Source organism: Bombus terrestris, chromosome 1 (assembly GCF_910591885.1).
Source record: "Bombus terrestris chromosome 1, iyBomTerr1.2, whole genome shotgun sequence".
NCBI classification, from domain to species: domain Eukaryota; kingdom Metazoa; phylum Arthropoda; class Insecta; order Hymenoptera; family Apidae; genus Bombus; species Bombus terrestris.
Genome location: NC_063269.1, coordinates 4,836,973 through 4,861,351, shown reverse-complemented (window position 1 = coordinate 4,861,351; position 24,379 = coordinate 4,836,973). Strand labels below are relative to the sequence as shown.

The following is a 24,379-nucleotide window of genomic DNA, read 5'->3' as shown; positions in this document are numbered from 1 at the left end:
CAACACTGATAAGTCGTACCAACTGTAGCGTTGTGTAATCTCTAATACACCGTCCAATACTATTGGACAATCTTGTATGAGAAAGAACTATTGACTACTAACTTCGTACCTCTCATAATTCAATTCGATTCGATTCGATTTAAGTGAAAAGACGTAAAACATAAATAATAAATGATTGTTCTTAACTTATTAAACACCAAATAAAATAACTAAATAACAAAGAAAAATCCAATTTCAATTTTATATATAGACTTTAAGATCCAAAGTATTGAAAATCAGTTAAACTAATCGGTTAAGTATTGAAACTAAAAGAAAAAGCTTCTTGGACGTCAAGAATTACTTCTAACTATAATTACTTATATTATATGTGATTAAAGGAAATGAACGATATAAAGCGTAATTACAAATAAATTTTATTTAATACTACTAGTAGTTCCAAGTTTCATTATCTTCTTTACTTTTGTCATTTCTTACATAAACTTGACACATACATGTTAAACAAACATTTGCACTCCACCAAAAAAAGAAAATAAGTTTTCACGTCAGTTATTCATTTACAGTTCGAAGAATTATAGATTCATAGAATCTAATGAAATTAATAATCAGTTTAGAAGATATAAAATATGTATTTATTACTGGAACCATGAAATATTTTTGTCTTTTTCTCCAGGATTTTTGCGGATAATTTCATATAGCATTTAGCTTTCTGAAAAACCAAAGTTTCTTAACGTACACTTGCATGCGTTGCTTCATTAATGAAACACGCATATTGTGTATACGTTAATATACAGATATTGTTGAAGCAGTGTATGTAGAAGCTAAGGAGGAAACAACGCAAGAATAAGGGAGGGGGCAAGGGGGGTCAGATAAAGCGGTTGACCCTCGCCCCTTCAATGACCCGAGAGATATCGTTCACTAAATTCATTGACGCATCTCAGTCGAGTGCGTGGCCTCCTCTACTATACATCATATTGGTCGGTACTTTTCGTCATGGTCGTTCATTTCGATCGTATGTCAAAACCGGAAATGCATCTTCCAAAATTATTTCTTCTTTTTTCCTTTTTTATCACAATAGGCCAATGTGATGTTCAAAATTCTACCGGTAAGTGATTTCATATTTTACGAAACAGAAGTTTTCACTTGTTTTATAACTATGAGATAAATCGATTGTTAATTTATGATTTATAATTATGATCTTTATTACGTGCAGTATTAGTAGGATCGATCCGATCTCCTAGTATACCGAATCGTAATCACCATTGTTCATATTATTTAACTCAATCTTCAAGCGATAACGCCTTCTAGGAAAAGATGATACCACAGCACAAATAGCGCTTGGCGAGAAGCGACTCGAGGATCATATTCGCGCGATTGTAAAGCACTATCAGCAAGAAGATCCGATAGGTCTACCTGGTGTGCCTATACCCGATCCCTTGCCAGTGCCGGATATGAAGCATTCGTTTTCTATGTATACTATGAATTTCAAACAAATGAATGTTTACGATTTATCAAAATTCCGGATAGTAAACATGGAATCAGAACTGGCTTTGATGCAAGTGAGATTTTTTCCAAGCTTATTTATATATATATATATATATATATATGTGTGTATATTCGATGCAAAAGTAGTAAACATGCGAACTACTTGTAATACCGCCGATAATGCAACTCGATGTAATCGACAATGAATTCACAAATTTTACGGTATCTTGAAAACGAAAGCTTTAGAAGTGTGAAGCGGAAATTTATTTCAATGCCGACTAGCGGTCAATAAATGACAACATTAGTCTATAACATTCGTTATTTAAAGAACAATTATTTATGCGTCGACTCTTCTTTAAAAAGATATCCATCGCTTCGTCTAAGAACGTCTGTCATTACGAAAAAAAATACATGCTAATTATACGACTGTAATGTAAAACGTTTCGCATCGGTGACTAATTACAGATACGTCGCGTCGCATGATCGAGCCATCCTAGAATCTTTGCTAAATTGGTTCACATGAATATTATAGAACGAATGAAAAGTAATTGCATGATTACAACTACATCGAATCTAAAAAAACGCATTAATATCGATTTTCATCTTGATATGCTTTCAAAAGATTTCAGTGACTTTATATATGAAAAACCTGAACATCCGTGGATTCTATACTCTCTCTTCTTGGCTATCGCGATCGGCTGGTAATTTTACTGTGAAATTGTCGGGAGTGTACGTGAAAGGACTTGGCAGGCTGGAAGTGGCCAGCGATGGTAAACTGCAAGCACAAAACATCGATTTGGATTTGACATTTGAAAAGATAGACATGGATTTCAAGAATTTGGGCTTCTTGGGCTCTGTGTTTCAAAGCATGATCAATTCTATAGGCACCTTTATTTTTGACAGTATTAAACCTTTCATATTAAAGGAAATAAATACGAAAGCTAGGTAAAGATTATCTAATTGTTATGTGCTACAGATAAAAACGATTACAAAATTTCCAAATATTTTAGGGGCGAAGCTAACAAACAAATCTCACAATTGCCGCAGCAATTCCCGAATTCTATATCGCCCTTCGATATGTTAATAACCGAGATCCGTAGACAAATAGCTGAAAAAGGCTACGATCCGTTCAAGGTGAAGGATTATAGCCAGACCGTCGGTATATTCACAGTGATGTCGACTCATACTTGGATCACTGGCCTGGGAAGCGTTTACCGAATGGGAAACGTTACTTTAAGCATACAGAACAAAACAGTAAATAATTTGCTTTAATAATTTCCAAAACAGTTTAATTTCAAACTTTTTCTATCACAGCTGCATTGGGAGCGAATAGCGCGACGCGAATGATACTTGTTGATATATTATGTAAACACAACACAATGTGCCTATTTATTAGCGTGATTACATCAGTTATTACGTCGTACATCGTAAATCGTAAACAGGCTTCGCTAATTAATTTTAATTTTACAATCCGTAATTATCTCGGTTCTGCTGTAATCTAATTTGTAGGCGTTGATGCATCTCTAATAAGTATTGTTTGGTTGCTTCCATTTAAAGGTGTATGCAACAATCGATGCTGGTACCCAAGAAATTGAAGGAAAGACTCATTGGGAAATAAGCGTGATTGGTGGTGTTTTATCGAGAGCTGGTGTAGTTTCCTTTACTATACAATACTTCAGGGCTCAAGTAAAATTAAGCCAGCCCCTGGACACTCGGCAAAAGCCGAACATGGATGGTCTTGATCTTGAATTGGGTAATATTCAAGCAAGAGTGCATGGAGCTGGTACCGTCGATTACTTAATCGAAGCAAGCATTAATATATTACCAAACCTTTTAAGGTTCGATCTCGATGTTTATCCACTTCTATGTATACGATTAGCGTGTTTATCCATCGATTCATAATGCTATTCAGAAAGGAATAATCTTTTTATAGGTATCAGATAATGGATGCGATAGAAGGACCACTTAAAAGACGTATTCAAATTGAACTAGACAAAGTGGACGTCGAAAAAGAGATTTACGAACATATTCCACACATAGAGGAACATGCTACTAGACATATTCATGGTTTGATTCCTCCGGAAGAGACGATTTTAGAAGGATTAATGCCGCCTCAGGATCAGGATGAACAACCATTTTCGGAAAGTGAAGAAAATCGAGGTCCTTCGTAAAAATTGAACTTATTATAAAGTACATAAATAATAAAGTACATTACGCGGTATTTAAATTATTTAAATTTGAAGGTACAATTTTTTAACGCTACCAAAGTTACAAAAAGGATCTGTTTACTGACAGAGGTCGTGATAAATACACTGCACTATACACTGTGTGCTTTGTAAATATTTTTGTTTTATTAAAATATAGTATTAAATTATTGTTATAGATTAATGATAAAGAATCTTCTTATTTCAGTATTTAACGTTTATTTACTGAAAAAAAACTTTTATTAAAGATGCAACAGTATATACGAGTGTATATTAAACTATAGTTACAAATATAATGTCCATGACAAATTTTTGGCAGGACATTGTACAATTAAATTTCGTAATATTGAATCATACAGAATGTAGATATTATTAATTAAATTGCGCAATAGTGCGGTTAAATTACTAATTAAACATATCGGTATAATGATGCCGTTATATAGAAATTCAATTCATGATATTTGTTTTAATCCTTTTTTTCGTAGTATTTCATACATATTCATAGATTCTATGTCCGCGGTTCCTATACATTTCAATATATTGACATTTTTACTATTTACAATTATAAGTTACGAAAAACGTGTCAATACGTTGAAAAACCTTAGTTACTACTTTTTATACAATCTTACCAAGGCAATAAATCAGATGTTAGATACGTAACCTATTACGTATTTATTAATATAAATACATTGTATACATAAAGAATATATTTAGGGCGATACTTTGAATTTTACATTTATATGTCTTTGACATACTGTTTCAATATGTGCGATTTTTTCAAGCTTAAAGAAGAAGTTTCATGATGAATTTCTATGTATTACACGAGTGTCGATTAGAAGAAAAATGATAATATCATTTATAATTTACGCCTTAATTGCTAGCGCGTTACTTCGTTCGATTGGTACGATTCTTTCTCCAGGTGCTGGTAGAGAGAGTCTCGGAGCAGTGACAGTGAGAATACCATCGGACGACAAACTCGGTTTAACGTGGCCGATATCGTATCCTTGTGGTAACACGTATCGGCGCACGAAATGTCTTGACACGTAACCATGTTGATCCTTTTTCTCTTCGTGTTTACCCTCGATGGTAATAGATTTGTCGTCCGTTCTGACAGTGATTTCTTCTGGTGCGAATTGCTGTACATCGACAATCACTTGATATTTGTTTTCATCCCGTTCAACGGTGGTCGAACCTCCAACTTGATGTTCCAAATCTTCTATCATGTTCCTCCATGGCTGGAAGAACTCCTTGAAGGATGGCATTGGTGGGAATTTCCAAAAATCGTCTCTGGTGCTAAGACGTTTGAAGTGTTCTTCCAATTCTTGATGATAACGATCCATATCCCTCCACCAGTTGCGGAAAAGATCTCTAGTTACCAGTGCCATATCGATGCGGATGATCTGCACAAGTTAAATGCGTAATTTCTAACGTGTGGCCATCAGAAGCAATTTCATTGAAAAAAAGTTGAAAATTACCAAGTTTAAAGATATTCAGCACAAAACAAATTTGGAAATTGAAAATAACGACGAATTTTTAATCAAACGTAACATTGATATAAGAAAGATTAACATCGACGACGACGTTAGAATAGCATATACAAACGTAAATACTTCGTACTGTTCTAAAAAGAAATAAGGCATTGTATGTCACGTCAAAAGTAAGTATGTATATACTTGCTGGTATACCAATCGAATTGCACCGTGTTTTTACGCATTTCAAGAATATCTATTCTTAGATACACGAAACATATCCATAATACGTTATATCAACGTTACGTTGATTCCTGCAAATTACAACGTTTTCTCTCTCTAAAGGTATTCACTTTTATTTTCTTTTTTTCGTAAGGATAGATAATGAATTATAAATACTATTTAAAACAATGGAAACAAGAATAAGGAAAACAAGTTTGTGATAAAACGATAAAAATTGCTTAAATTACTAGAAAACTTTGATGAGATTAAACAAAGTTAGAATACATACCTCTCGTTGGATATCCTTATTTTATAAACCACTCACAAAGAGAAGTAATCGTTCGTTTTGTATAAAGTCGTTCGTTAGTAGCTCGGAACGTTGTACGAACCTTGCACTTCAAGTTGCAGTTTTCAACTGACTGCGCAATACTGTCAGCCGGGGTTTATATTTGATGTGGCGCGCTTTTCGAGATTTTTCGAACTGTACATGCGCAGACGCAAATCGTTTCGAATTTTCTTGCGTCCAAGTCCCTACTCGAATTTACTAGCAATCATATCGTGACCAATCAGCGCTTATTCTTAGCACTAGGCGGCTTCTCGTTTGTTCGGGTATTTTCTATTTTTTTTACGCAATTCAAAATACGTCGTTTCATATTATGCTTTTCTATATATTTTCCAATTCATGCATACTTATATTTTTACTTGTTATGCAAATTATATCTTCTGAATACGTTAGATAACGTGTATAACGTATTTAAAAATATTGTAATATTTTATTTTTTATGACAACTAAAATATTATAAAATATTTTGATTATTTTTATATTTAATGAACATATATTAAAGTTATCTTACAGTATAAATCATGATTTCTTCCAGAACATACGATTACACGAAAGCATTTATTGCTGTATTTGTTTATAGTATTTCTGAGATTTCCTATTTTAGTAACCATAGTAATCTTTACGAACTCTCATTCAGTAGTCATCAGGGATAAATTTAAGATCAATGATGTACTGATGTACGATGATGTAATATTTGCCATTCTAAAAATATTATTTAACGAGCAATTTTAATCGATGACGAATGAATTTGTTCCAGAATATTTTAGCATAGAGGCCAATTTCGAAAGAACGCAATAAGGAATTGAAAAATTAGCTACTGATTCATATAAGTAGAATAGGTAGATACATATATTGAACGTTGATTTATGCGTTTGGCATTTCATCCAAAGATAGACATCGTTTCATAAATATGTTGACTGGATGGTAGCGATCTCTCTATAGTCTTACAAATACTCAATGCAGTAAACAATTGCAGAGTCGGTATAATAGGATGCATTCTGTTCCCTTACCGTGGGTCGATATAATAAAATTCATCAATCATAAGCGCGAAAAATTTAAAAACTTTTTAATAAAATCACGTTCTTCAGACTAAACTAATAAACAATTCCAATAACTTTTTTACCGCAGGAAATATAAAAGATGAATAAGAACGTTTAACAGATATAAAAATGATAATTATAACAAGGAGAAGATAGAATAATAAATAAGGATAGATATTATATTCATGTATTATTTTTTTTCATCTGATATGTATTTCATTTATTTAATAGCATTTTATTTATTCCTAAATGTAAATACCTACTTATCGTATATTTTATAATATTACTTATCCTATTATTATACGGAAATTTCTAATGGATATAACACTTTATACGGATTAAGTATTCCATTTGGATCCATCATCTGTTTCAATTCGTGCATAAGTTTGATTTCAGAAGAGGTTCTACTCATATGTAGATATTTTGTCTTTGTGAATCCTATTCCATGTTCAGCACTTACGCTACCACGAAGACCAGACACGTATTCGAAAATGAAAGGCTGTAGTTGCGATGCTATGTCAGATTCGTACGACAATATTGAAATCTGGACATGAATATTTCCATCACCTAATAGGTAAAAAAACAAGTAAAATTATGATTTAAAATTAAAGTCTTCAGCTGCTCGAACAAATTTTCAAGTCGTTCGCGTATAAACCAATTAAAATGTTTAATAGGTAATTGTTCAGTCATATACCTAGATGTCCATATCCACTGATTCTTATGATGCGTGGATCACGTAATCGTTCCCTAAGTACCTCTATCACTTTATAGAAAGATGGAAGGGGTATAGAAATATCGTATTTAAAGACATAACCTTCTCGTAATATTCCTTCGCTAATCCGTTCCCTTAGCGCCCATATATTCTAATTAAAAAAAAAATTATATCTTTTAGTTCTTATCAAAGATATGAATCTTTTGTAAAAAAAAAAAAAAGAGAGAAAGAAAGGAAATCCATCGTAAGCGCGTAAAGTCAAAATTATTATCAAAAGTTTCAAAAATATAAGAGAGAAAATTCACGCGTTACAAATCGAAAATGATGTTTAAATTAAGAACGCAAGTAATAAGAAAGTAAGAAAGAATAGTTTGAAAAAAATTTCAAATAAAAAATATAATTACTAACTTTGACTTTGGTGGGGTCCGAAGTCAGAGTACCGTCTTCGATGATATCGTCGGCAAGCGCTTTCTCTACGAATGAGGCGAGCTTCTCCTCATCGTGACTCGCGTTGCTACCCGAAGTTTCCAACAACACATAAAATTCGTGACCGTCGGTTCTCGATGTTAGTGGACTTTTCTGGCCAAAAGCCTCAATGGAAACATCTAACGACAACTTGTCCATCATCTCGAACGACGACAGAATCTCTCCCAATTCCTTTTTCGCCAGGCGAAACGCTTTCAACACCTTGTCGAAACTGTTTAGCCCTACAATAGACGATGAATTCTTACGTAGAAATACAAAGGACACTTCCGACAATCTGTAATACCTAAGAACGCGACATTGATGGCCGCAGGAAGCGGTGGACATTGAATCGCGACTTTCGTTACAATTCCCAAGGTTCCCTCCGACCCTATAAAAAGATGCTTCAAATGGTAGCCAGTGTTGTTCTTCTTCAGCGTATTCAAACAATCTACCACGTCCCCGTTCGCCTTCACCTAAAATAAAACGGCTGAACACGGGGAACACTCGCGAGAAAATGTCGCGGTTCGTTTCTGGAAACTTGGAAACTCACGGCTTCGAGACCCAGAATGTTTCCATGAAGATTACCATAACGAAGAAGTCTCAAACCTCCTGCGTTCGTGGACACGCAGCCGCCAATCAGACAACTACCCTTGGCACCGAGATCGATCGGCATCATTAATCCTCCTGTCGCTAAATGATTATCCAAATCTTCGAGCACGCAACCGGCTTCACAGGTCAGCACCCCTAATGCGAAGAATCGCCAGATAAAAGAATCTTTCGTTTTCTCAAAGTTTGTCAATAGATGTCAAAGTTTCTCAAATAGCATTTAGGTAAGGCCATTGCAACGTCGCTGACCTTGCCTTTTTACCCGAAATCTCCAACCTTTCCCACTTTCCCATTTCGTACCCTAAGAGTATTATCGGCTCGAATGGTTTCGAATTTTTACCAACCTGCCAATTCGTTCGTCTCGATGATTTTATTCATAAGCTTCATGGAAATAACAATCTCGTCGAAGACCGGCACGCTACCACCTACTAGGCCCGTATTTCCGCTCTGGGGGCATACAGCTAACCGATTGTCGTTGCAAAACTTTAATATGGCAGATACTTCGTCGGTAGTTTTTGGTTTCAATACGAGTGTGCTCTTTCCTGTAAGTAATTCGTTTCAACGCCAAGCGATCTATTATGTATCCGCGCTTACGTTGTTTTTCTGTTCGATACACTATACTCGTCAATTCGCAAGCGAGACTTATTGCAAAACTTATTTGCTACGATGCATGGGACGTCGTTACGACACCGAGATACCTTACTACTTCGTACGAAGACGTAAATTCGATTTAAAATTCGTAAAAATTTATACGGCACAGTCTGAATGGTCGACGATGAACGCTGTTTTCTCTTACCTCTGACGATCTTTGAGTAATCTATGTTGTATCCTTCGCATTCTTCTGCATCCGTGATGACCCTGTTTCGTCCGAGCAACTCATTGAAGAATGCCACGTGATCATTGGAAATGTTCGCGTACGGGCCTCTTTTCACTTTGTATCTGTCGCACGTGAACGCAGGTTTTGTAGATAAAAATCGAAATATCGAGGTATACCGGAGCGTCCTATGCAGCGTTGAGGAATTCATATTCTGTAAAAGATTCGCCTTGTCGATTCAAAGTAATTCGCATCGGTGTTACCGGCGTTTCTTTTATCATCTGCAAGAAGATCCGTTCGTTGCGAGCGCACGAATCTCTTCCGGTGTCGCGCCAGTCTACTATTTCCGGTGGCGTATTTCGCGATTAGCGACTCGATTGATCTCCGAGAGAAACGCTCGTGATAATTTAAACGTTCCTCTAATTTTTACTACGCAATTACATTTCAACCCATCGGCGATTGGATAAGTTTAGTGCAACGAGTATTTTTACTCACAGCGGTTAAAGCTCGTGGATGGCAGCGTCTAATTGAAACAGGATATTTCCGTAACCCGGTCAAAAATTCAACCGATGAAAATATCCGCGGAAGGATCGAAGCGATATTTAAATGGTACAGTGCGATTAATTTCTGTGTTACGTTATATGAAGTATCAAGATGCGATGCATGGATCGTAGTTAGGTTTTAAATGTTTAAATCAATAGGAACGAATAAATTATAAAATATCGTATGTACTATTTGTTATAAGATGAAAGAACGTGTATACGACAACACGAGCTAAGAAAAAGAAAATCGAAGAAAGGAACGGAAGAAAGAACGATAGGATGAAATTTCGTGATTCTCAAATGATATCGTGATAGCATGGTAAAAACCAGGCGTGGCGTAATTACGGGCCCGGGGCTGCTTCCATTTTCTACGCGCTAATTCACCTCTGATGCTCAATCGACGGACATCGAATATTATAATCCACAATGAATGTTGATGGGTAACTCCCCTCCTTCTTACGCACTACCCCCTACCTGCCCCCAGTCAGTCAAGAGGATTCGCGGCGACGCGTGGTAGAATTACAATTGTACGAAGCGGTGGGGAAAATAAGGTCAGGGGTAGAGGGGTCGAAAGAGCAAAGAGAGAATTCGATGGAAAAAGAGGATGAATCGACTGACAGAGATGCAAATCTGTTGAGGTAAGAGGAAAGAGGAAAACACGAATCGGAGAGAGAGAAGCCAATAAGAGATTGGAGTGGGAAGGGGACCAATCGTCGCGATGACTAATACATTCTACGTTTCGATGTACATGCATGAACTCGATTCGCTTGTGTATGCTTTGCTTGTAGCAAAGAATACGACACTCTTTCGCTTCGCATACATATACATACACGTATACATGGTCGCGCAGCTGTGTACAGCAAAGAAACCAACACACAAAAACTCGACTACGAACACAAAGGAACGAAATGTACGTACGATATTCGGTGGGACATAGATGTAGTCGATATAGATGTAAGATATTGCTATATCGAAACGTACGATACGTAGCTACGGGTTTCTAAGGAAGGACGCATGCGCGACACCGCCAAGGAGTAAAGCTAATTTCTCAGTGGCGGCTCGAATCATTAACTTGTTACCTTGGCAACCCCGGTCGACCTAAACCATTGGCTGTCGCTTTCCCCCACTTTCCCTTTGCACGCTCTATCGGTCGAACAACAAACTACACACGCCGACACACTCCTTCGTGGAATATTGTAATTTTCCTAACCTCGCGTGGACAGGAGTATAGACTGTCGCTGTTTCATTCGACCCACACAATCACGCTATCGGACATATACTGTTGTATGTATATGTCAGACATGCCACCGTAGGGACGCGGTTGCTGGGATTGGCGCGACCACGATTCTTCCTACCCTCTACACGGAACATTCTACTGTCTCGCTCTTTGTCGAAATCCATGACCGGTATTAGAAGATGACCGATAAATCAGCTACGTTTAGCGCTTTATTATATGTACACCTTTTCTAACATTTTATATCGAATCACGATATTGGTTATTAACAATTCTTAACAATGTATGTATATATAGTAGCACGTACATATACGTATATAGAATCCCTCTTAATCATAGCACAAACAATATAGAAACAAGAATACATTTATAGGAAAAGTACATATTGGTGATGTTAGTTACATCGAAAGATAACGAAGTGCGGATGAATTAAATCTATAAATAATAGCAAATAAAATTTCAAACTTATAATTTACAATCGATACTAAACAAGAATCATTACACCATAGTGTGTAGGATGCAGTAGTAAACCATTCAAGTCACAGTTTTAATAATTTAAACTAAATATAAAATATCATGAATTTTATGTTTTCAAGTAAACTAGTATTTTATCCCGCAATTGAAAAATATAATTATAGTTTTTTACGAAAAAATATCGTCCTCGTAAAGACAAAAAAGCCAATGATATATGAAATCCCATTACAAGGTTTTGAACAGGACAGTATGAAGCTCAACTTAGAAACAGCTGTGCCAGGAACGTAGCGTATATTCGCGAAATTGGATCGAAAAGTACCAAAAATTGAAAAATTTACAAAAATTATTATTTATATGAATATAATAGTCTAGTTTTAATAAATAGTTATATAAAATTCAATTCTGAACGTATACATCCATACACACAGTCACACGTACACGCACACGCATGTGCGCGTATTTTATTTTGTATTATTTATGCATTTTAAAAACTTTATTCACTTTCAAAATCTATCTTTCTATAATTAATTATACCGAATTATTATGTGGCTACTACGGATTACTTAGAAATAATTTTAATCGATGATCAACTATAAAACTACTTATTTTCCTTAAACAATTCGTTAGGGTATCACGGTTGACGATTTTATATATATTATTATGTATGTTCATTGTACATATAAAAACAAGATAACAATTGTATTAAAAGATGAAATTATATTGTAACTCTGATGATATATGCATTAACAACGTAATAAATAATGTCGAGTACGATACGTGCTTTTATAATAAATAAATTGCATTAGAAATATTCAATCTTAAAGGAATATGTAGTACATATATAAAAAGGTAACATAAATATTAATGAAAAAGATTTTTACTTTTCACATATTCAAATATATAATAGGGTTATGTAGAAATATTATAAGGTATGTATAATATTCATGAATAATATAGAATTTTAATACAGGTAGACTAAAAAGATAAAGTTCAATAATATAATGAAATGCAACGGGGAATTATGTGACTAGATTCGTTCCTGATGGTATCGTGAAGTTATACTGCGAAATATTCTGCAGACTATAATCACGTATACATGCAGCAGACGGGTAGTAATTGTGTTAGTGAAGAGTGTACAAGTATGCGAGGTAAGAGTATGAGTACCGTTACGGGGCATGCGCCTCCAGCCACCATATCCAATGGCCCCGCCTTTCACGGTGCAAACGATGCCTTTGGGATTTGTCCTCGCTGGACCAATGAGCGAACGAGTTTGTCATACGCGACGGGAGAGGTGAGGTTGTAGGAAACGAGGTGGTGGGAAGCAGACAGGAAGAAGGGTAGGGGGGAGAGAGAGAGATTTGAGAGAAGCGAGGGGTTCCGCAGATCGTGTGGGAGCAGGGAAGCAGACAACGAATACGACGATTGCTTACGAAACCTCGCGACGTCAACGTATAACAAAACTTTGTTTAAAATACTCACAGTGCTTTTTAAAAACCTATGAAATACAGACGTGTATGATTGAAAATTTGGTCAAGTTAACAGTGAAATCGTGAGGTGACAGTGTCTACGGCGTGTTCGAAAACGTGATAGGTGTGACTGCGCAGTCGCCATGTGAGTACCTGAACAAGTATCTGAAACTCCATGTTATACCGTATATTTTGGATCTTTAATATTTCTTTGTTATATATTGTTGATATATCGATAATAATCACACTATATTCTACATAATATTTCATGATAACCGACAAATGTAACAAATACACAACACACAACACACTGCATTATATCCCGCCGGATCTTCGAACGTGCTTTATTTTGTAATCCAATATGTCGGCGTTAGGGACGCTGTTCGGTATTCACCGAGATACAATTCCTCTATTGTGCGTATTATAATTTTTTGATAAATTACTGCTGCATAGATAGTTTCTGAAGAACCGTGTGTGTTGTTATTCTTCATTATCGTCGATATTACCATTATGGCGAAATCCATGTTGTCAACCGCCCCCTGGTACGGTCGCTTCTCCCCTTCTCTTATTTTTCTTTCCCCCTTCCTCCTACTTCTCCCTTCAACCCCACTTTCAATCGTATTTCCCGCTCAGTGAGATGTATTCCCTCTTTCTCTCTGAACCCCTCATCATACTACTAATTATGGTGCTAGTAAGACGACATTTTGTTCGTTCTATCCAAAACTCAAGATGGATCATATGTTTTCAGTTCATCGATACTTTGAACTCATGCATGAATACAGATTTCTTCTTTACCATCTGATCATCGTGTCTCAACTGTTTTCATCCTTCCGATATATATATTTCTTTAGATACATACCATATATATTATTTCTTTATTAAATTATTTTATCAAACATTTTGTATACTACCAAACTTCATGTCATAGTGCCACACAAATATTTCTAACCTGACATTTTTATAATGTTTAATATAATTAACATTATTATCTATTTGAATAGTCAATGATCTCATACAAGTAATTGACAACTATCCCAAAATTATTGCAATTTATCAGAATTTATATCTATATACTATGCACATGGAAAACATCAAAAAAGTATACAAAATTATAGCTTATATGAATATCATTAGCATCGCTTCTAAATTTATTTCACTTCATATTTTTCAACTTTAAAACACTCTAAACAATAAAATGATACTAAAAAATTATTATCTGAAATAAATTATATAGCTTTATATTTATGAAATAAAATATTATACCGTAACACAATGCACTATGTTCACGATTAATTTAAGTGCTTTTTCCATCTTATGTTTACATTGCAATGTGTGTTGTAATTATTATTCTAATTCATGCAATGAGCAATATGATGATTTTTTATAATGATTGTTGTTATATTTAGTACCTTGTATATTCTATGTATGATCACTTATTTAAGGTTATTTCTCATATTCAAAATATTGAACATTATACGTATTTCATAATAAAATAAGTAATACTATGTATTATATATCAAATAAGTTAATAAATTGATATAATAGTATATTTTGTTTATCGACAATTTCATATTTTCGTATATAATTACATTAAATATTATGAACTAATTTTTACGTACACTGGTACTAAACGAAATGACTTTTATGTTATAAGTATGCAACAGTTAATTCTTCATTGTAAAACACTTACATATAAAGTAATATTTGCCACTTCATTCACCTTCACACTTTATTATTGATATTTCACGTCGTAATAAACGAAGAAGAGAAATCAAATTTGAACGCTCCACATTTCACGTGTATCAAGTTATCAAGGTTATGAGCAATAAACATTGCGTAATTATTTTAGATATCTTTACACTAAATATGTTGCAATTAACGTTTCAGTATATTAATTGATAAAAGATTTATATTATGTATAGCTATTTCTTCATTTCTAAAAATTTATAAAAAATTTATATCAACTTTTTAGTTAAAATTATTATAAGATCTATGCTCTAATAAATATTTGTTTGAGAGTGAGAGAAAATGAATGAGAGAGAGAGGGGGGATTATATTAAGTAGAACTGTAAATAAATTATATAAAATGTAAATAATTGTTATTTTCAATATATAATATTAATCTACTTTATACTTATATACCTATCTATGTGAAAAATATTAATCTAAAACAATTTTCCTTTTAGGTGCAGCAAATTAAAAAGATTAAAAGTGACATTTTAATAAGAAATTTATATAAAATGGCAAGGAAAAAAAACATTGAATTGTTAAGAATATAAGAGCAGGAAGAGTACTTCTTGAAGGAAGTTTATCTAAAAAGGTACAAGGAAACATGACAGATGTTAAACCAATTGGAATTTCTCAAAATCAGCCACAACAAACACAACAACAGTCACAGCAGCAGCAACAAACACAGCAACAACAGCAACAGCAGCAACCACAACAACAACAATCTCAACCACAGCAAATGATGATTGCAACCCATGATATTCAACAACAGCAAAATGTACAGCAGCAACAGCAGCATGTTCAGCAGCAACAATCTCAGCCACAACAAGTACAGCAGCAAGCGCAACAACAAGTACAATCTCAACAAGTTCAACCACAACAACAAATTCAACAGCAAGTGCAATCGCAGCAGCAAATGCAAGTGCAGCAGCAGGTACAGCAGCAAGTGCAACAGCAAGTACAACAACAGCAACAGCAGCAGCAACCTCAACAACAACAATCTAATAGCGGACCACATAACGTTGTTCCTACTCAAGTGCAGGTACAGCCACAGGTAGCAGCAATTATGCCCCAGCAACAGGTAAAAATTTGCACAAAGGCATATTATTGAGACAGCTTTAAGCAGTAGATTTAAAATTTTTCACCTTTGAAAATAAAATATTTCAGGGTGCTGTTGCAGTGTCAATGCAACATCAGCAACAAGGTGTTGGAGGTGTATCTATGACTTTATCTGGGCAACAAGGAGGGACAACTATAACTACTATGGCTGCGCATCCACAAGCAGTACAAGTTATTCAACAACCTATGCAAAACCAAGCATATCATTTGCAACAACTTTACAATACCCAAGGAACTCCACTATTGATGCCAGGAAATTTAGCTCTCCATCCTGCAGGCATCAATCCTTCGTCCATACAGGTACTTAAATACAATTCTGATGTTTACTATTATTGAGGCATATAAGTTCCTTTCTAAATAGGATACTTTACAGGTCATAACAGCTGGAAAGCCATTTCAATCTGCTGCTCAATTGACACCTCACATGCTAACAACAGCATCGACACCAGGTCAAGGAGGTGGTCATCCTGCAGCTGGAGGAACTAAAGTTCAAGGGTTCCCTACAGGTTACTTACCAGTACCTACTTCAGCTACACCTGGTGCAGGACAAACTCTAGTATTTGGTCAACTTGGTGTACTGGGTTCTCCACAACCACCTCCATCTATACAACAACAACAGCAGCAGCAGTCTGCAAACAAACAAGATCAAGTACAAAAGGTATTATTATGTTAATTTTATTTTGTAACAAATATTCTATATTTAGTTCATATTTTATATATATCGTTTTCAAAATGTGTAGTATACTACGTGTACAGCGGCTACTCCGTCCGGTGGACGAGGTGGTATGCAGTTTGCTCCTTGGCAATTTACACCACAAGTTGCTTGGACAGGAATACAACCACCAGCGCTTCTAACTAATCAAATATTCATTAGAGGTCCTACTCAACCTGATATGTTTATACAAAGTCCACAACCAATCCAAGCTCATAATGGTTAGTTGAGAATGGTTAAATAAATTTGTATTGTCAACTGAACTAATTTATCATCATCATATTTTACCAGCACTAGCTACGCAGCAACAAATTCAGGGAGTACAACAAATTGCTGCAGCTAGTGGAAAACCAAAGGTAATGGATATACAACAACAACAACAACAACAGAGCAAGCAAAGTTCAGGTGGACAACGACCTTTGAGTATTTTGCCGTCCTCTTTACAAGCAGTACAAGCTGCTAACATACGAGCTGCCAGTTCTGTTTCAACGCAAACTGTTCATGGAGTACAAACTACGGTACATGTACAGGTTACTATAATTAACAGCAACAGTTAGAAAAATGATTTCGACTGCTGCAATTTTCGAATCACGTGCAAACATATAGAAGTTTTTTTTCTGTTTTCGTATAATGAAGAAGAAGTTTTTTTTTTATGTTTTATAACTTAGAGTGGCAAAGGAAGCGGTAGTAGCGGTAAAGGCCGTGGTAAGCCATTGCAATCGCCGCAACAACCGCAACAACAGTCACAGCAAACGATGCAACAACAACATCAACAGGTTTTTATTCAACAGAAACAGCATACGCAGCAGCAACAGCAGATGCAGCAACAGTATCAACAGCCGCAAGTGCAGCCATCACAACAGCAAATACAACCAAAACCAATAATGAGTGAGATGACGTTTCATATACATACTATTTGTAGAAAAATGATATTGGTTTTTATGTATCTAATTGTTACTTTTTTTACAGCAAACATGGCTCTGCAACAACAACAACAACCAGGTGTAGTCCTTAGTGGGGAACGTCCGATTATGCCTGTAGTTTCGGTGAGCGGAGTTGGCGTTGCTACATCTCAAATGAGTCAAGTACAACAATCTCCCATGTCTGCTGTACAACAATTACCATTACAAGTATTAAATGTTTTATTCCTTGCAATAAAATTTCCTTAATTTAATTAAAAAATATTTCCATTATATGTAATGTAATTTTTCTAGGCAATCAATTCGACAATAATTGGTAGTCAAATAGTTAGTGGAACAACACAGGTTCAAACGATGTCTATGATCAATCAATCAGCAGATCAACAAACACATGATAATAACAATTCCGCAATAATGATTGCATCACCCGATCGTAATCACCAAGCTGAATGTTCTTTAGCATTACCATCTGCTGCAAATACTCCTACAGCAAATGAAGAGAATTCTAAATCGATATTGAAAAAGGACGATCCAATTCCAATAGAAGAAGTGACCGTATCTCAGCCAGAAACGACAGGTTTGCTGATAATATATACTACTGTGACATTCAATAAATGTGTATGTATATATTTTGTATAAGCATTTGCATCTCATTACTGTCATAGATGGGGACCAATCTAAGATAACTTTAAAAGATGAAGAAAATTTGTCGGTAAAGTTAGAAGAAAAATCATGTAGTAATCCTTTAGCAGGATTAGCAAATACGATTAATTCTATTACGAATGGTATCAACAATGAAGACTCAGCGGCAGTTCCTGCTTCTGTATCAGTTAGTGCAAATAGTAAACATGTACCACCAAAGGCAATGGTCAAACCACAAGTTCTTACACATGTAATTGAAGGCTTTGTTATTCAAGAAGGTACAAGCTTAATATTTTATATAGATGTTATTGTATTATTAATAGATATCGTTATATTACTTTATATTTATATTGTTGATATGTATATGAATATTTTAGCATCTGAACCATTCGCTGTTAATCGAACGTCATTAAATAATACAGTTAATCAAGAAACAGGTAATATATTAAACCGCAGTACTAATTCATCATCTGAAAAAGATAATCATGAAGAGCCTCCAAGTAAGACTTAAAAATTCAGTATTTTTTTAATATGTTTTAATATGTTTCTCTTTGCTGTAAGATATAAAATGAATCATATGTGTTTATTGTGTATGGTAGGGAAAAAACATGCACCCAATTATCCGAATGACGAAGATGTAAATAATGTTCAAATGGGAAAATGCGAAGCTTGTGGGAATTTGGTAGATGAACAAAATACTAAATTCAAAAAGGAGAAACGGTTTTGTTCCTCTAGTTGTGCGAAGAGGTCAGTAAATAAATTATTTCGTAAGTTAGTTATTGGACTTGCAAAAAAATGTAACATAAATTTTGAATCAAATAGCAAAAAGCGGGAAGCAAGAGATCGTGACGGTACCGAAAAACAATGGACTGAGATAGAGACTGAATCAAAAACTGATGGAGATATAAAAAAGAACGGAGAAGAAAAGTCATTATCTAGTACAACTACTAGTTCTTCCGTTGATGAAACACTGCCAAAAGTTAATCCTGTGAAGTGGACGGTATAGATATATATACATAAATTTATTAATAATGAAGAAAACTGATATAATTGAAAACACCTGCTTTTTTTTTATAGGTTGGTGAAGTATGCGATTTTATACGCGGATTACCAGGGTGTGCTGATTACGCGGAAGATTTTGCTATTCAAGAAATAGATGGTCAAGCACTAATGTTACTCAAAGAAGATCACCTTATGTCTGCGATGAGTATAAAATTGGGTCCGGCATTGAAAATCGTAGCCAGAATTGATTCAATGCGCGTGGAGTCGTCAAATTCTAATCCTACAACTAATAGTTCGTAAATGTTTATTGTTTAAGATTTTTACTCGCAGAATTTTAAATTGCAGCCTACGGGCTACAGGGTTTGTGCAAGTATTTGATCGAATCATAGAATTAAGATCTTAAAAAAGAACAAGATATTTTTTCGATTGATAAAAATATTACATTTTTTCAAACGATTAAAATATCGATTATTAAAGTTCAGTACTTTCAATTCTACACTTATGATTTAAAGATCGATCTATGTAAGACTCAGTTCCGTATTTTGTTCTTGTATACAAAGTAACAATATTGATATTTTAAATTTGGTGTACTATATTGTCGACATATACATATATATACAAATCCACTTTAAAGGGTAAGTCTTACACTGATTGATTTTTATAAATGTAAATAGCATTCAATTATTGTAACTTTTCTTTGAAATTGAAATGTATGTATATCTGCTTTGGAAAATTTTTCTAAAATATTGCTGTTTAACTGATATGATCAAGAAACTGAGTACAAATTATGTCTATTACACAAAAAGAAGATAAAACGTTGTATATAAAGTATCCGGCGTATGTGCGATGTATTTTGTACTCGAAAATTCCTTTTGGAAGCTGTATAAAAACTATTGCCTTCTGTAAGACTTACAATAATCTCGAAAAATATCTGGCACTTTTAAACCGGTTAAGCTTTGTGATGAATAGCAATTTCCGTACATAACAATTTTGAATTGAGGTACAAAGTATTTGAAATAATGCGATAACATCTTTGACTATGTTTTACTATGTAAATGTCTCATGTGCACTCGACTTACATACGTGTAAATATTAAACAAAATGTTTATTTAATATACAAATTTTATAACATAAAAATATTTTATAGTTGTTAACACTAGTTGTCCTTCCATTTAGAACTAGATATTAATTTAGATACAACACACTCTAAATGCAAGAAAAATATAATTTAATTTATAAAATATGTGATGTTGATCAAGAAATAAGGCACATTATATAATATCCTATAAATGTGAAACATACTCAACAAAATGAAATGAGTATGAATGTATTATATCATTATTCAACATTTGCAATTGCCAACAATGTGAATATAACAGTAATTGTCTAAATGTTTATTAAGTAGATTTATTAATTTTGTATTTAGTAACACAGAGATCAGTATATAATTATAAAAGAATGTATTTCAAAATTAATATTTTAACAAAGAAAATATTTGCATTTATGAAATGCACAGTATTTTCATATTACAATCTATATTTAATTTTTAATAATACTTTATTAATAGTGATAAAATTCAAGTTTTATCCATAACAAGTAATTAGGCAAAGATATAGTATATACAAAAATAAAATACAAAACGCATTTGTTATTTCAAGATTTCTCAGGGTATAGTCTTATTATATATTTTTTTATATTGATTTGAATGGCACCTGAGTAACAGATGTGCACAATTGTGATGAAATTAAATAAATTAGAGCTTTAAAAATATTATGAATTAAAGTTTATGCACAAGCGTACTTTTTCCCCTATATTTTAACAAATATTTCATGTACTACCTATGCTTATTTTAAATTTTCTAAATATGACAATGCCCTCTAAAATATATAAAATAAATTCAATATTAGTGAATGAAAATAATTCTAAATATTTTATTTAAATTAGTATTTTATTATGATCTGCATACATATCCTAATTTACTTTTTTACTTTAATCAACTGCTATATATTTTCCTTCTTCTAATAATTCTTCATCTTTCTTCATTTGTATTTCTTGTAGCGCTGGTCGAATATATCGATAATAACAAAATCCTTTATATACTAAAGTTATTCCAGAAACTACTGTCAGACCCATTAATACCGTTACAGTTCCTCTGTGAAGTTTGTCTAAGATATAACTCCTTTTCGCATATTTTGGCAACATTTTTTATTAATATTTTTGTCTGTATCAACAGTTTTTAAAATATATAAACCTGGAAAATGTATAATTACTATTACAAATCATATAACTGAGAAACGTAATAAAATGTATTTCAATTTATATTATTAATTACGTAATTTGTTGCACGCACCTACTCTATACGAGAGTAAATAAGATAACAGTGTATTATAGAGTTAAAAAGTTTTTGACTTCTATCTTTCTTCTGAAGATTAAGCCTTTTATATATGAGGTTAGGAACGCGTTTGGTGCTCTCTGCTCAAATAAATACTAAGGCTAATACACGTTCGATGTGAGACGTGAGTCTAACGCGTTGAAAAATAAACGAACCTATAATTATGCAATCTTTTTGTCAATCAAATGAGGTAACAACTTGAATATTGATAAATTTGATATATTTGATATATTTCGTATTTCATAACATTTAAATAAAGAATATAAAAATCATCTCTAAAAGTTACCATTTAATTCTTGTACAATTTATATAGATCTTTACATAATTGTGTATTACATTTTTATAATATATTTAATAATTAATTTATAATATATTTTATAATTGTTTATTGTATTTTTATATTTTAAGACACTTAAACAGATTTTAACAGAATTATTTCCTTAATAAAGTAAAAGGGTTAGTTTTTTAGAAATTCATTAAATATTGTTGAATCTACATCTAAAACTATCTCATCCAATGAAGGCCCTTGTTGTGTCACTGGCAATTCTGAAATAAAAGTAAACTTCACAAAATTGACTTTAAAATTAAGTTAAACTTGCATCCTTGAAATATATTAAAACGCACTTGATATGGATCCTGTTGCTTTGTATTCCCTAAGCTCTTCTTTAAAAGCTTCATCAAATGTTTCTCGTCTTTCTTTCATCATTTTCTGCTGTTTAAGTTCATATTTTGATACTCTCTCAATATGTTCATCAGCCAATTTTGCTAAAATTTACATTCAGTTTTAGCATTTTTATAATTAGCACATTTTAAATATTATACGAACTACCTTTAATAACATTTAGTTCCGCAAGTTTTTTCTCCTTATATAAGGCTAATTGAAATCTATGATCCAATTGTCTACTTTGCAAATCTAACATTTCATTTAAATTTTCTAATTGATATATAGCACCTTCTACTTCCTCAAACATTTCTTGTAATGTTCCTTTAATAACATGAAGTATTTATGATTAATTTTTATACTTATAGTATTCTTGAATTAAAAATGCATTTAAGATAGGAGTACCTATTTGATCCATAAGATCCTGTATTGCATTGTTGATTTTCGGAATATAAGCTAAAGTACTATTTAAACACGTAATGTTTTTCCATTCTTGTTCAAGTTTTTCATAAATAGTTCCAATGAGTTTATCAGCTTCTTGAGCTTTACCCGCATTTTCTTCTGCTAGCTCATGTAGTTCATTCCATTGCAATTGAAATCTATGTAAGATATCAGCTCCTGCATTGTAATTAACATTTCTGATGTTGCCAGTTTTTTTTTGTTTTGGATTTTCAACAACAGTTAATCCTCTAATACTAAAACAACAAAGTTAGTCCTAGACTTATATAAAATACATAGTAAATTATCTTTAACTTTAGTCTTTATTTGTATAAGGTTAAAATTAAATCTTTTACCTAGCAGATATACCCTCTTGAACTGTTTGAAACTTGTTACGCAAAGTGCTAAACATGTTTATAAATTATTTTATTTTATATTTATGATTATAATGGTATATATAATTCAAGTCTTTCAAATTAGTTAATACTATTGCACAAATTATTAATAAGATTTAATTTATTATATTATATTTTCTATATGTAAAGTGTATTATTAAATGTATCATTATCATATGAAATAATTTTTTTGTTGACACATGTAATATCAATGATGAAAATTGTTCATACCGAGCTGATTTTCATAGCTTATATCAAATTGATCACTTGTTTGCATTGAAATACTGATATAAGATAACACATATTAGTTCACAATATTTATAACGAAAATTTATTGTAAATATTAGTAGCCTCTATTTCATAACCTCTATTTTGAAGACACTAATAGTAGCTTATTTATTTTCATTCATGTAGTATTGCATGTAGAAACCTCCAAAATCAATTGTTAATGACAACTTAAAACATTTGAAATTATAATTCGAATAGTAATTTTAAACATAATAAATATAAAATTAATTAAATTACATATAATTTAATAAAAAATTCATTATTCAAAATATCATTTATGATTTTTACTTAATCCAAACATATAATTAGCTTATGTACATATGCTTTAATTTCAATATATTTTTTCATATTTTGTGAAAGATATGACACTGCGCAACCTTTCTGTTAGTTGGCAACACTGATAACGACAGTCCATGCACACATACCTATGTACATTTCATTAAAAATAATTACTTTTTGTGTTGTAATTGTTAAAATGTTTCAAATTACAAATAATAGTATTGTAAATTTTTAAAATACATAAAATAATAATTTTTTATATATTGAATATTAATACATAATATTCTATTAACATTATGTGTGTTCGATTTATAAAAGATATAATTTTACATTTACAAATTTTGGTTTACATGTTAAGTAATAAAAATGTTAACTATTTATATTCATATGGATTCAATATTATACTATGCTGTACTATAAGGATAATTGTATACTAAGCACGAATGAATAATTTTTGTTACGTTTATGATTTGCGATTTTTACTTCATAAACAATTTAGTGCATTAGATTTTGACTATACATTTTCAACATGAAACAATTTGGCAACATTGTTAAAGCTTAACTCCTTCCCTTTGACAATATGACTGGTGCCTAGCAACCAGTGAGGTCAACAAACGAGGTCAAATTGCAAATTACCTGTGTAAGAAAAATCAGTATATAAATCTAATCAAATAATACATTAAATTACTTTTAGGTAATTTTAATGGATATTAATTGAACAAAAAGTAGA

The 24,379-nt window shown here is 32.9% G+C and overlaps 5 protein-coding genes across 12 annotated transcripts; 2 read left to right on the top strand and 3 right to left on the bottom strand.

The window, feature by feature from the left end:
• Window positions 1-910: 910 nt before the first annotated feature.
• LOC100651828 lies at window positions 911-4,251 on the top strand. The gene is made up of 6 exons (XM_012308682.3): window positions 911-1,102; window positions 1,306-1,556; window positions 2,105-2,427; window positions 2,493-2,736; window positions 3,040-3,320; window positions 3,416-4,251. The coding sequence occupies exons 1-6, from the start codon at window positions 991-993 to the stop codon at window positions 3,651-3,653; spliced, it is 1,449 nt and encodes a 482-aa protein (XP_012164072.3). The 5' UTR covers window positions 911-990; the 3' UTR covers window positions 3,654-4,251.
• Window positions 4,252-4,327: 76 nt separating this feature from the next.
• LOC100652068 (protein lethal(2)essential for life) lies at window positions 4,328-5,826 on the bottom strand. Its single transcript, XM_003393050.4, has 2 exons — window positions 5,667-5,826; window positions 4,328-5,086 (listed from the first exon to the last, which is right to left on the bottom strand). The coding sequence occupies exon 2, from the start codon at window positions 5,069-5,071 to the stop codon at window positions 4,550-4,552; it is 522 nt and encodes a 173-aa protein (XP_003393098.1). The 5' UTR covers window positions 5,072-5,086; window positions 5,667-5,826; the 3' UTR covers window positions 4,328-4,549.
• A 1,127-nt stretch (window positions 5,827-6,953) lies between these two features.
• LOC100651710 (D-2-hydroxyglutarate dehydrogenase, mitochondrial) lies at window positions 6,954-14,928 on the bottom strand. Of its 4 annotated transcripts, none has more exons than XM_048407347.1 (8): window positions 14,764-14,928; window positions 9,340-9,571; window positions 8,888-9,085; window positions 8,488-8,681; window positions 8,242-8,410; window positions 7,881-8,179; window positions 7,455-7,623; window positions 6,954-7,327 (listed from the first exon to the last, which is right to left on the bottom strand). In XM_048407347.1, the coding sequence occupies exons 2-8, from the start codon at window positions 9,566-9,568 to the stop codon at window positions 7,059-7,061; spliced, it is 1,527 nt and encodes a 508-aa protein (XP_048263304.1). In that variant the 5' UTR covers window positions 9,569-9,571; window positions 14,764-14,928; the 3' UTR covers window positions 6,954-7,058. The 4 variants fall into 4 exon arrangements, with proteins under 4 accessions (XP_048263304.1, XP_012164033.1, XP_048263310.1 ...); XM_012308643.3 differs by lacking the exon at window positions 14,764-14,928 and adding an exon at window positions 13,227-13,355; XM_048407353.1 differs by lacking the exon at window positions 14,764-14,928 and adding an exon at window positions 13,087-13,197.
• LOC100651592 (polyhomeotic-like protein 2) lies at window positions 13,090-20,966 on the top strand. 3 transcript variants are annotated; one of them, XM_012308673.3, is made up of 14 exons: window positions 13,090-13,218; window positions 15,260-15,882; window positions 15,969-16,220; window positions 16,294-16,578; window positions 16,661-16,853; window positions 16,924-17,150; window positions 17,301-17,520; window positions 17,602-17,762; window positions 17,847-18,129; window positions 18,218-18,472; window positions 18,572-18,694; window positions 18,794-18,941; window positions 19,017-19,194; window positions 19,272-20,966. In XM_012308673.3, the coding sequence occupies exons 2-14, from the start codon at window positions 15,406-15,408 to the stop codon at window positions 19,494-19,496; spliced, it is 3,027 nt and encodes a 1,008-aa protein (XP_012164063.1). In that variant the 5' UTR covers window positions 13,090-13,218; window positions 15,260-15,405; the 3' UTR covers window positions 19,497-20,966. The 3 variants fall into 3 exon arrangements, with proteins under 3 accessions (XP_012164063.1, XP_012164042.1, XP_048263210.1); XM_012308652.3 differs by having other exon boundaries at window positions 16,924-17,162; XM_048407253.1 differs by lacking the exon at window positions 13,090-13,218 and adding an exon at window positions 13,397-13,487 and having other exon boundaries at window positions 16,924-17,162.
• Window positions 20,967-21,125: 159 nt separating this feature from the next.
• LOC100651945 (dysbindin protein homolog) lies at window positions 21,126-23,775 on the bottom strand. Of its 3 annotated transcripts, none has more exons than XM_048407372.1 (6): window positions 23,044-23,775; window positions 22,655-22,944; window positions 22,418-22,573; window positions 22,213-22,353; window positions 21,547-22,150; window positions 21,126-21,447 (listed from the first exon to the last, which is right to left on the bottom strand). In XM_048407372.1, exons 1-5 carry the CDS (start codon window positions 23,097-23,099, stop codon window positions 22,098-22,100), a joined length of 696 nt encoding a protein of 231 aa, XP_048263329.1. In that variant the 5' UTR covers window positions 23,100-23,775; the 3' UTR covers window positions 21,126-21,447; window positions 21,547-22,097. The 3 variants fall into 3 exon arrangements, with proteins under 3 accessions (XP_048263329.1, XP_048263324.1, XP_003393097.1); XM_048407367.1 differs by having other exon boundaries at window positions 21,126-21,465; window positions 21,547-22,134; window positions 23,044-23,774; XM_003393049.4 differs by having other exon boundaries at window positions 21,547-22,134; window positions 23,044-23,774.
• Window positions 23,776-24,379: the final 604 nt, after the last annotated feature.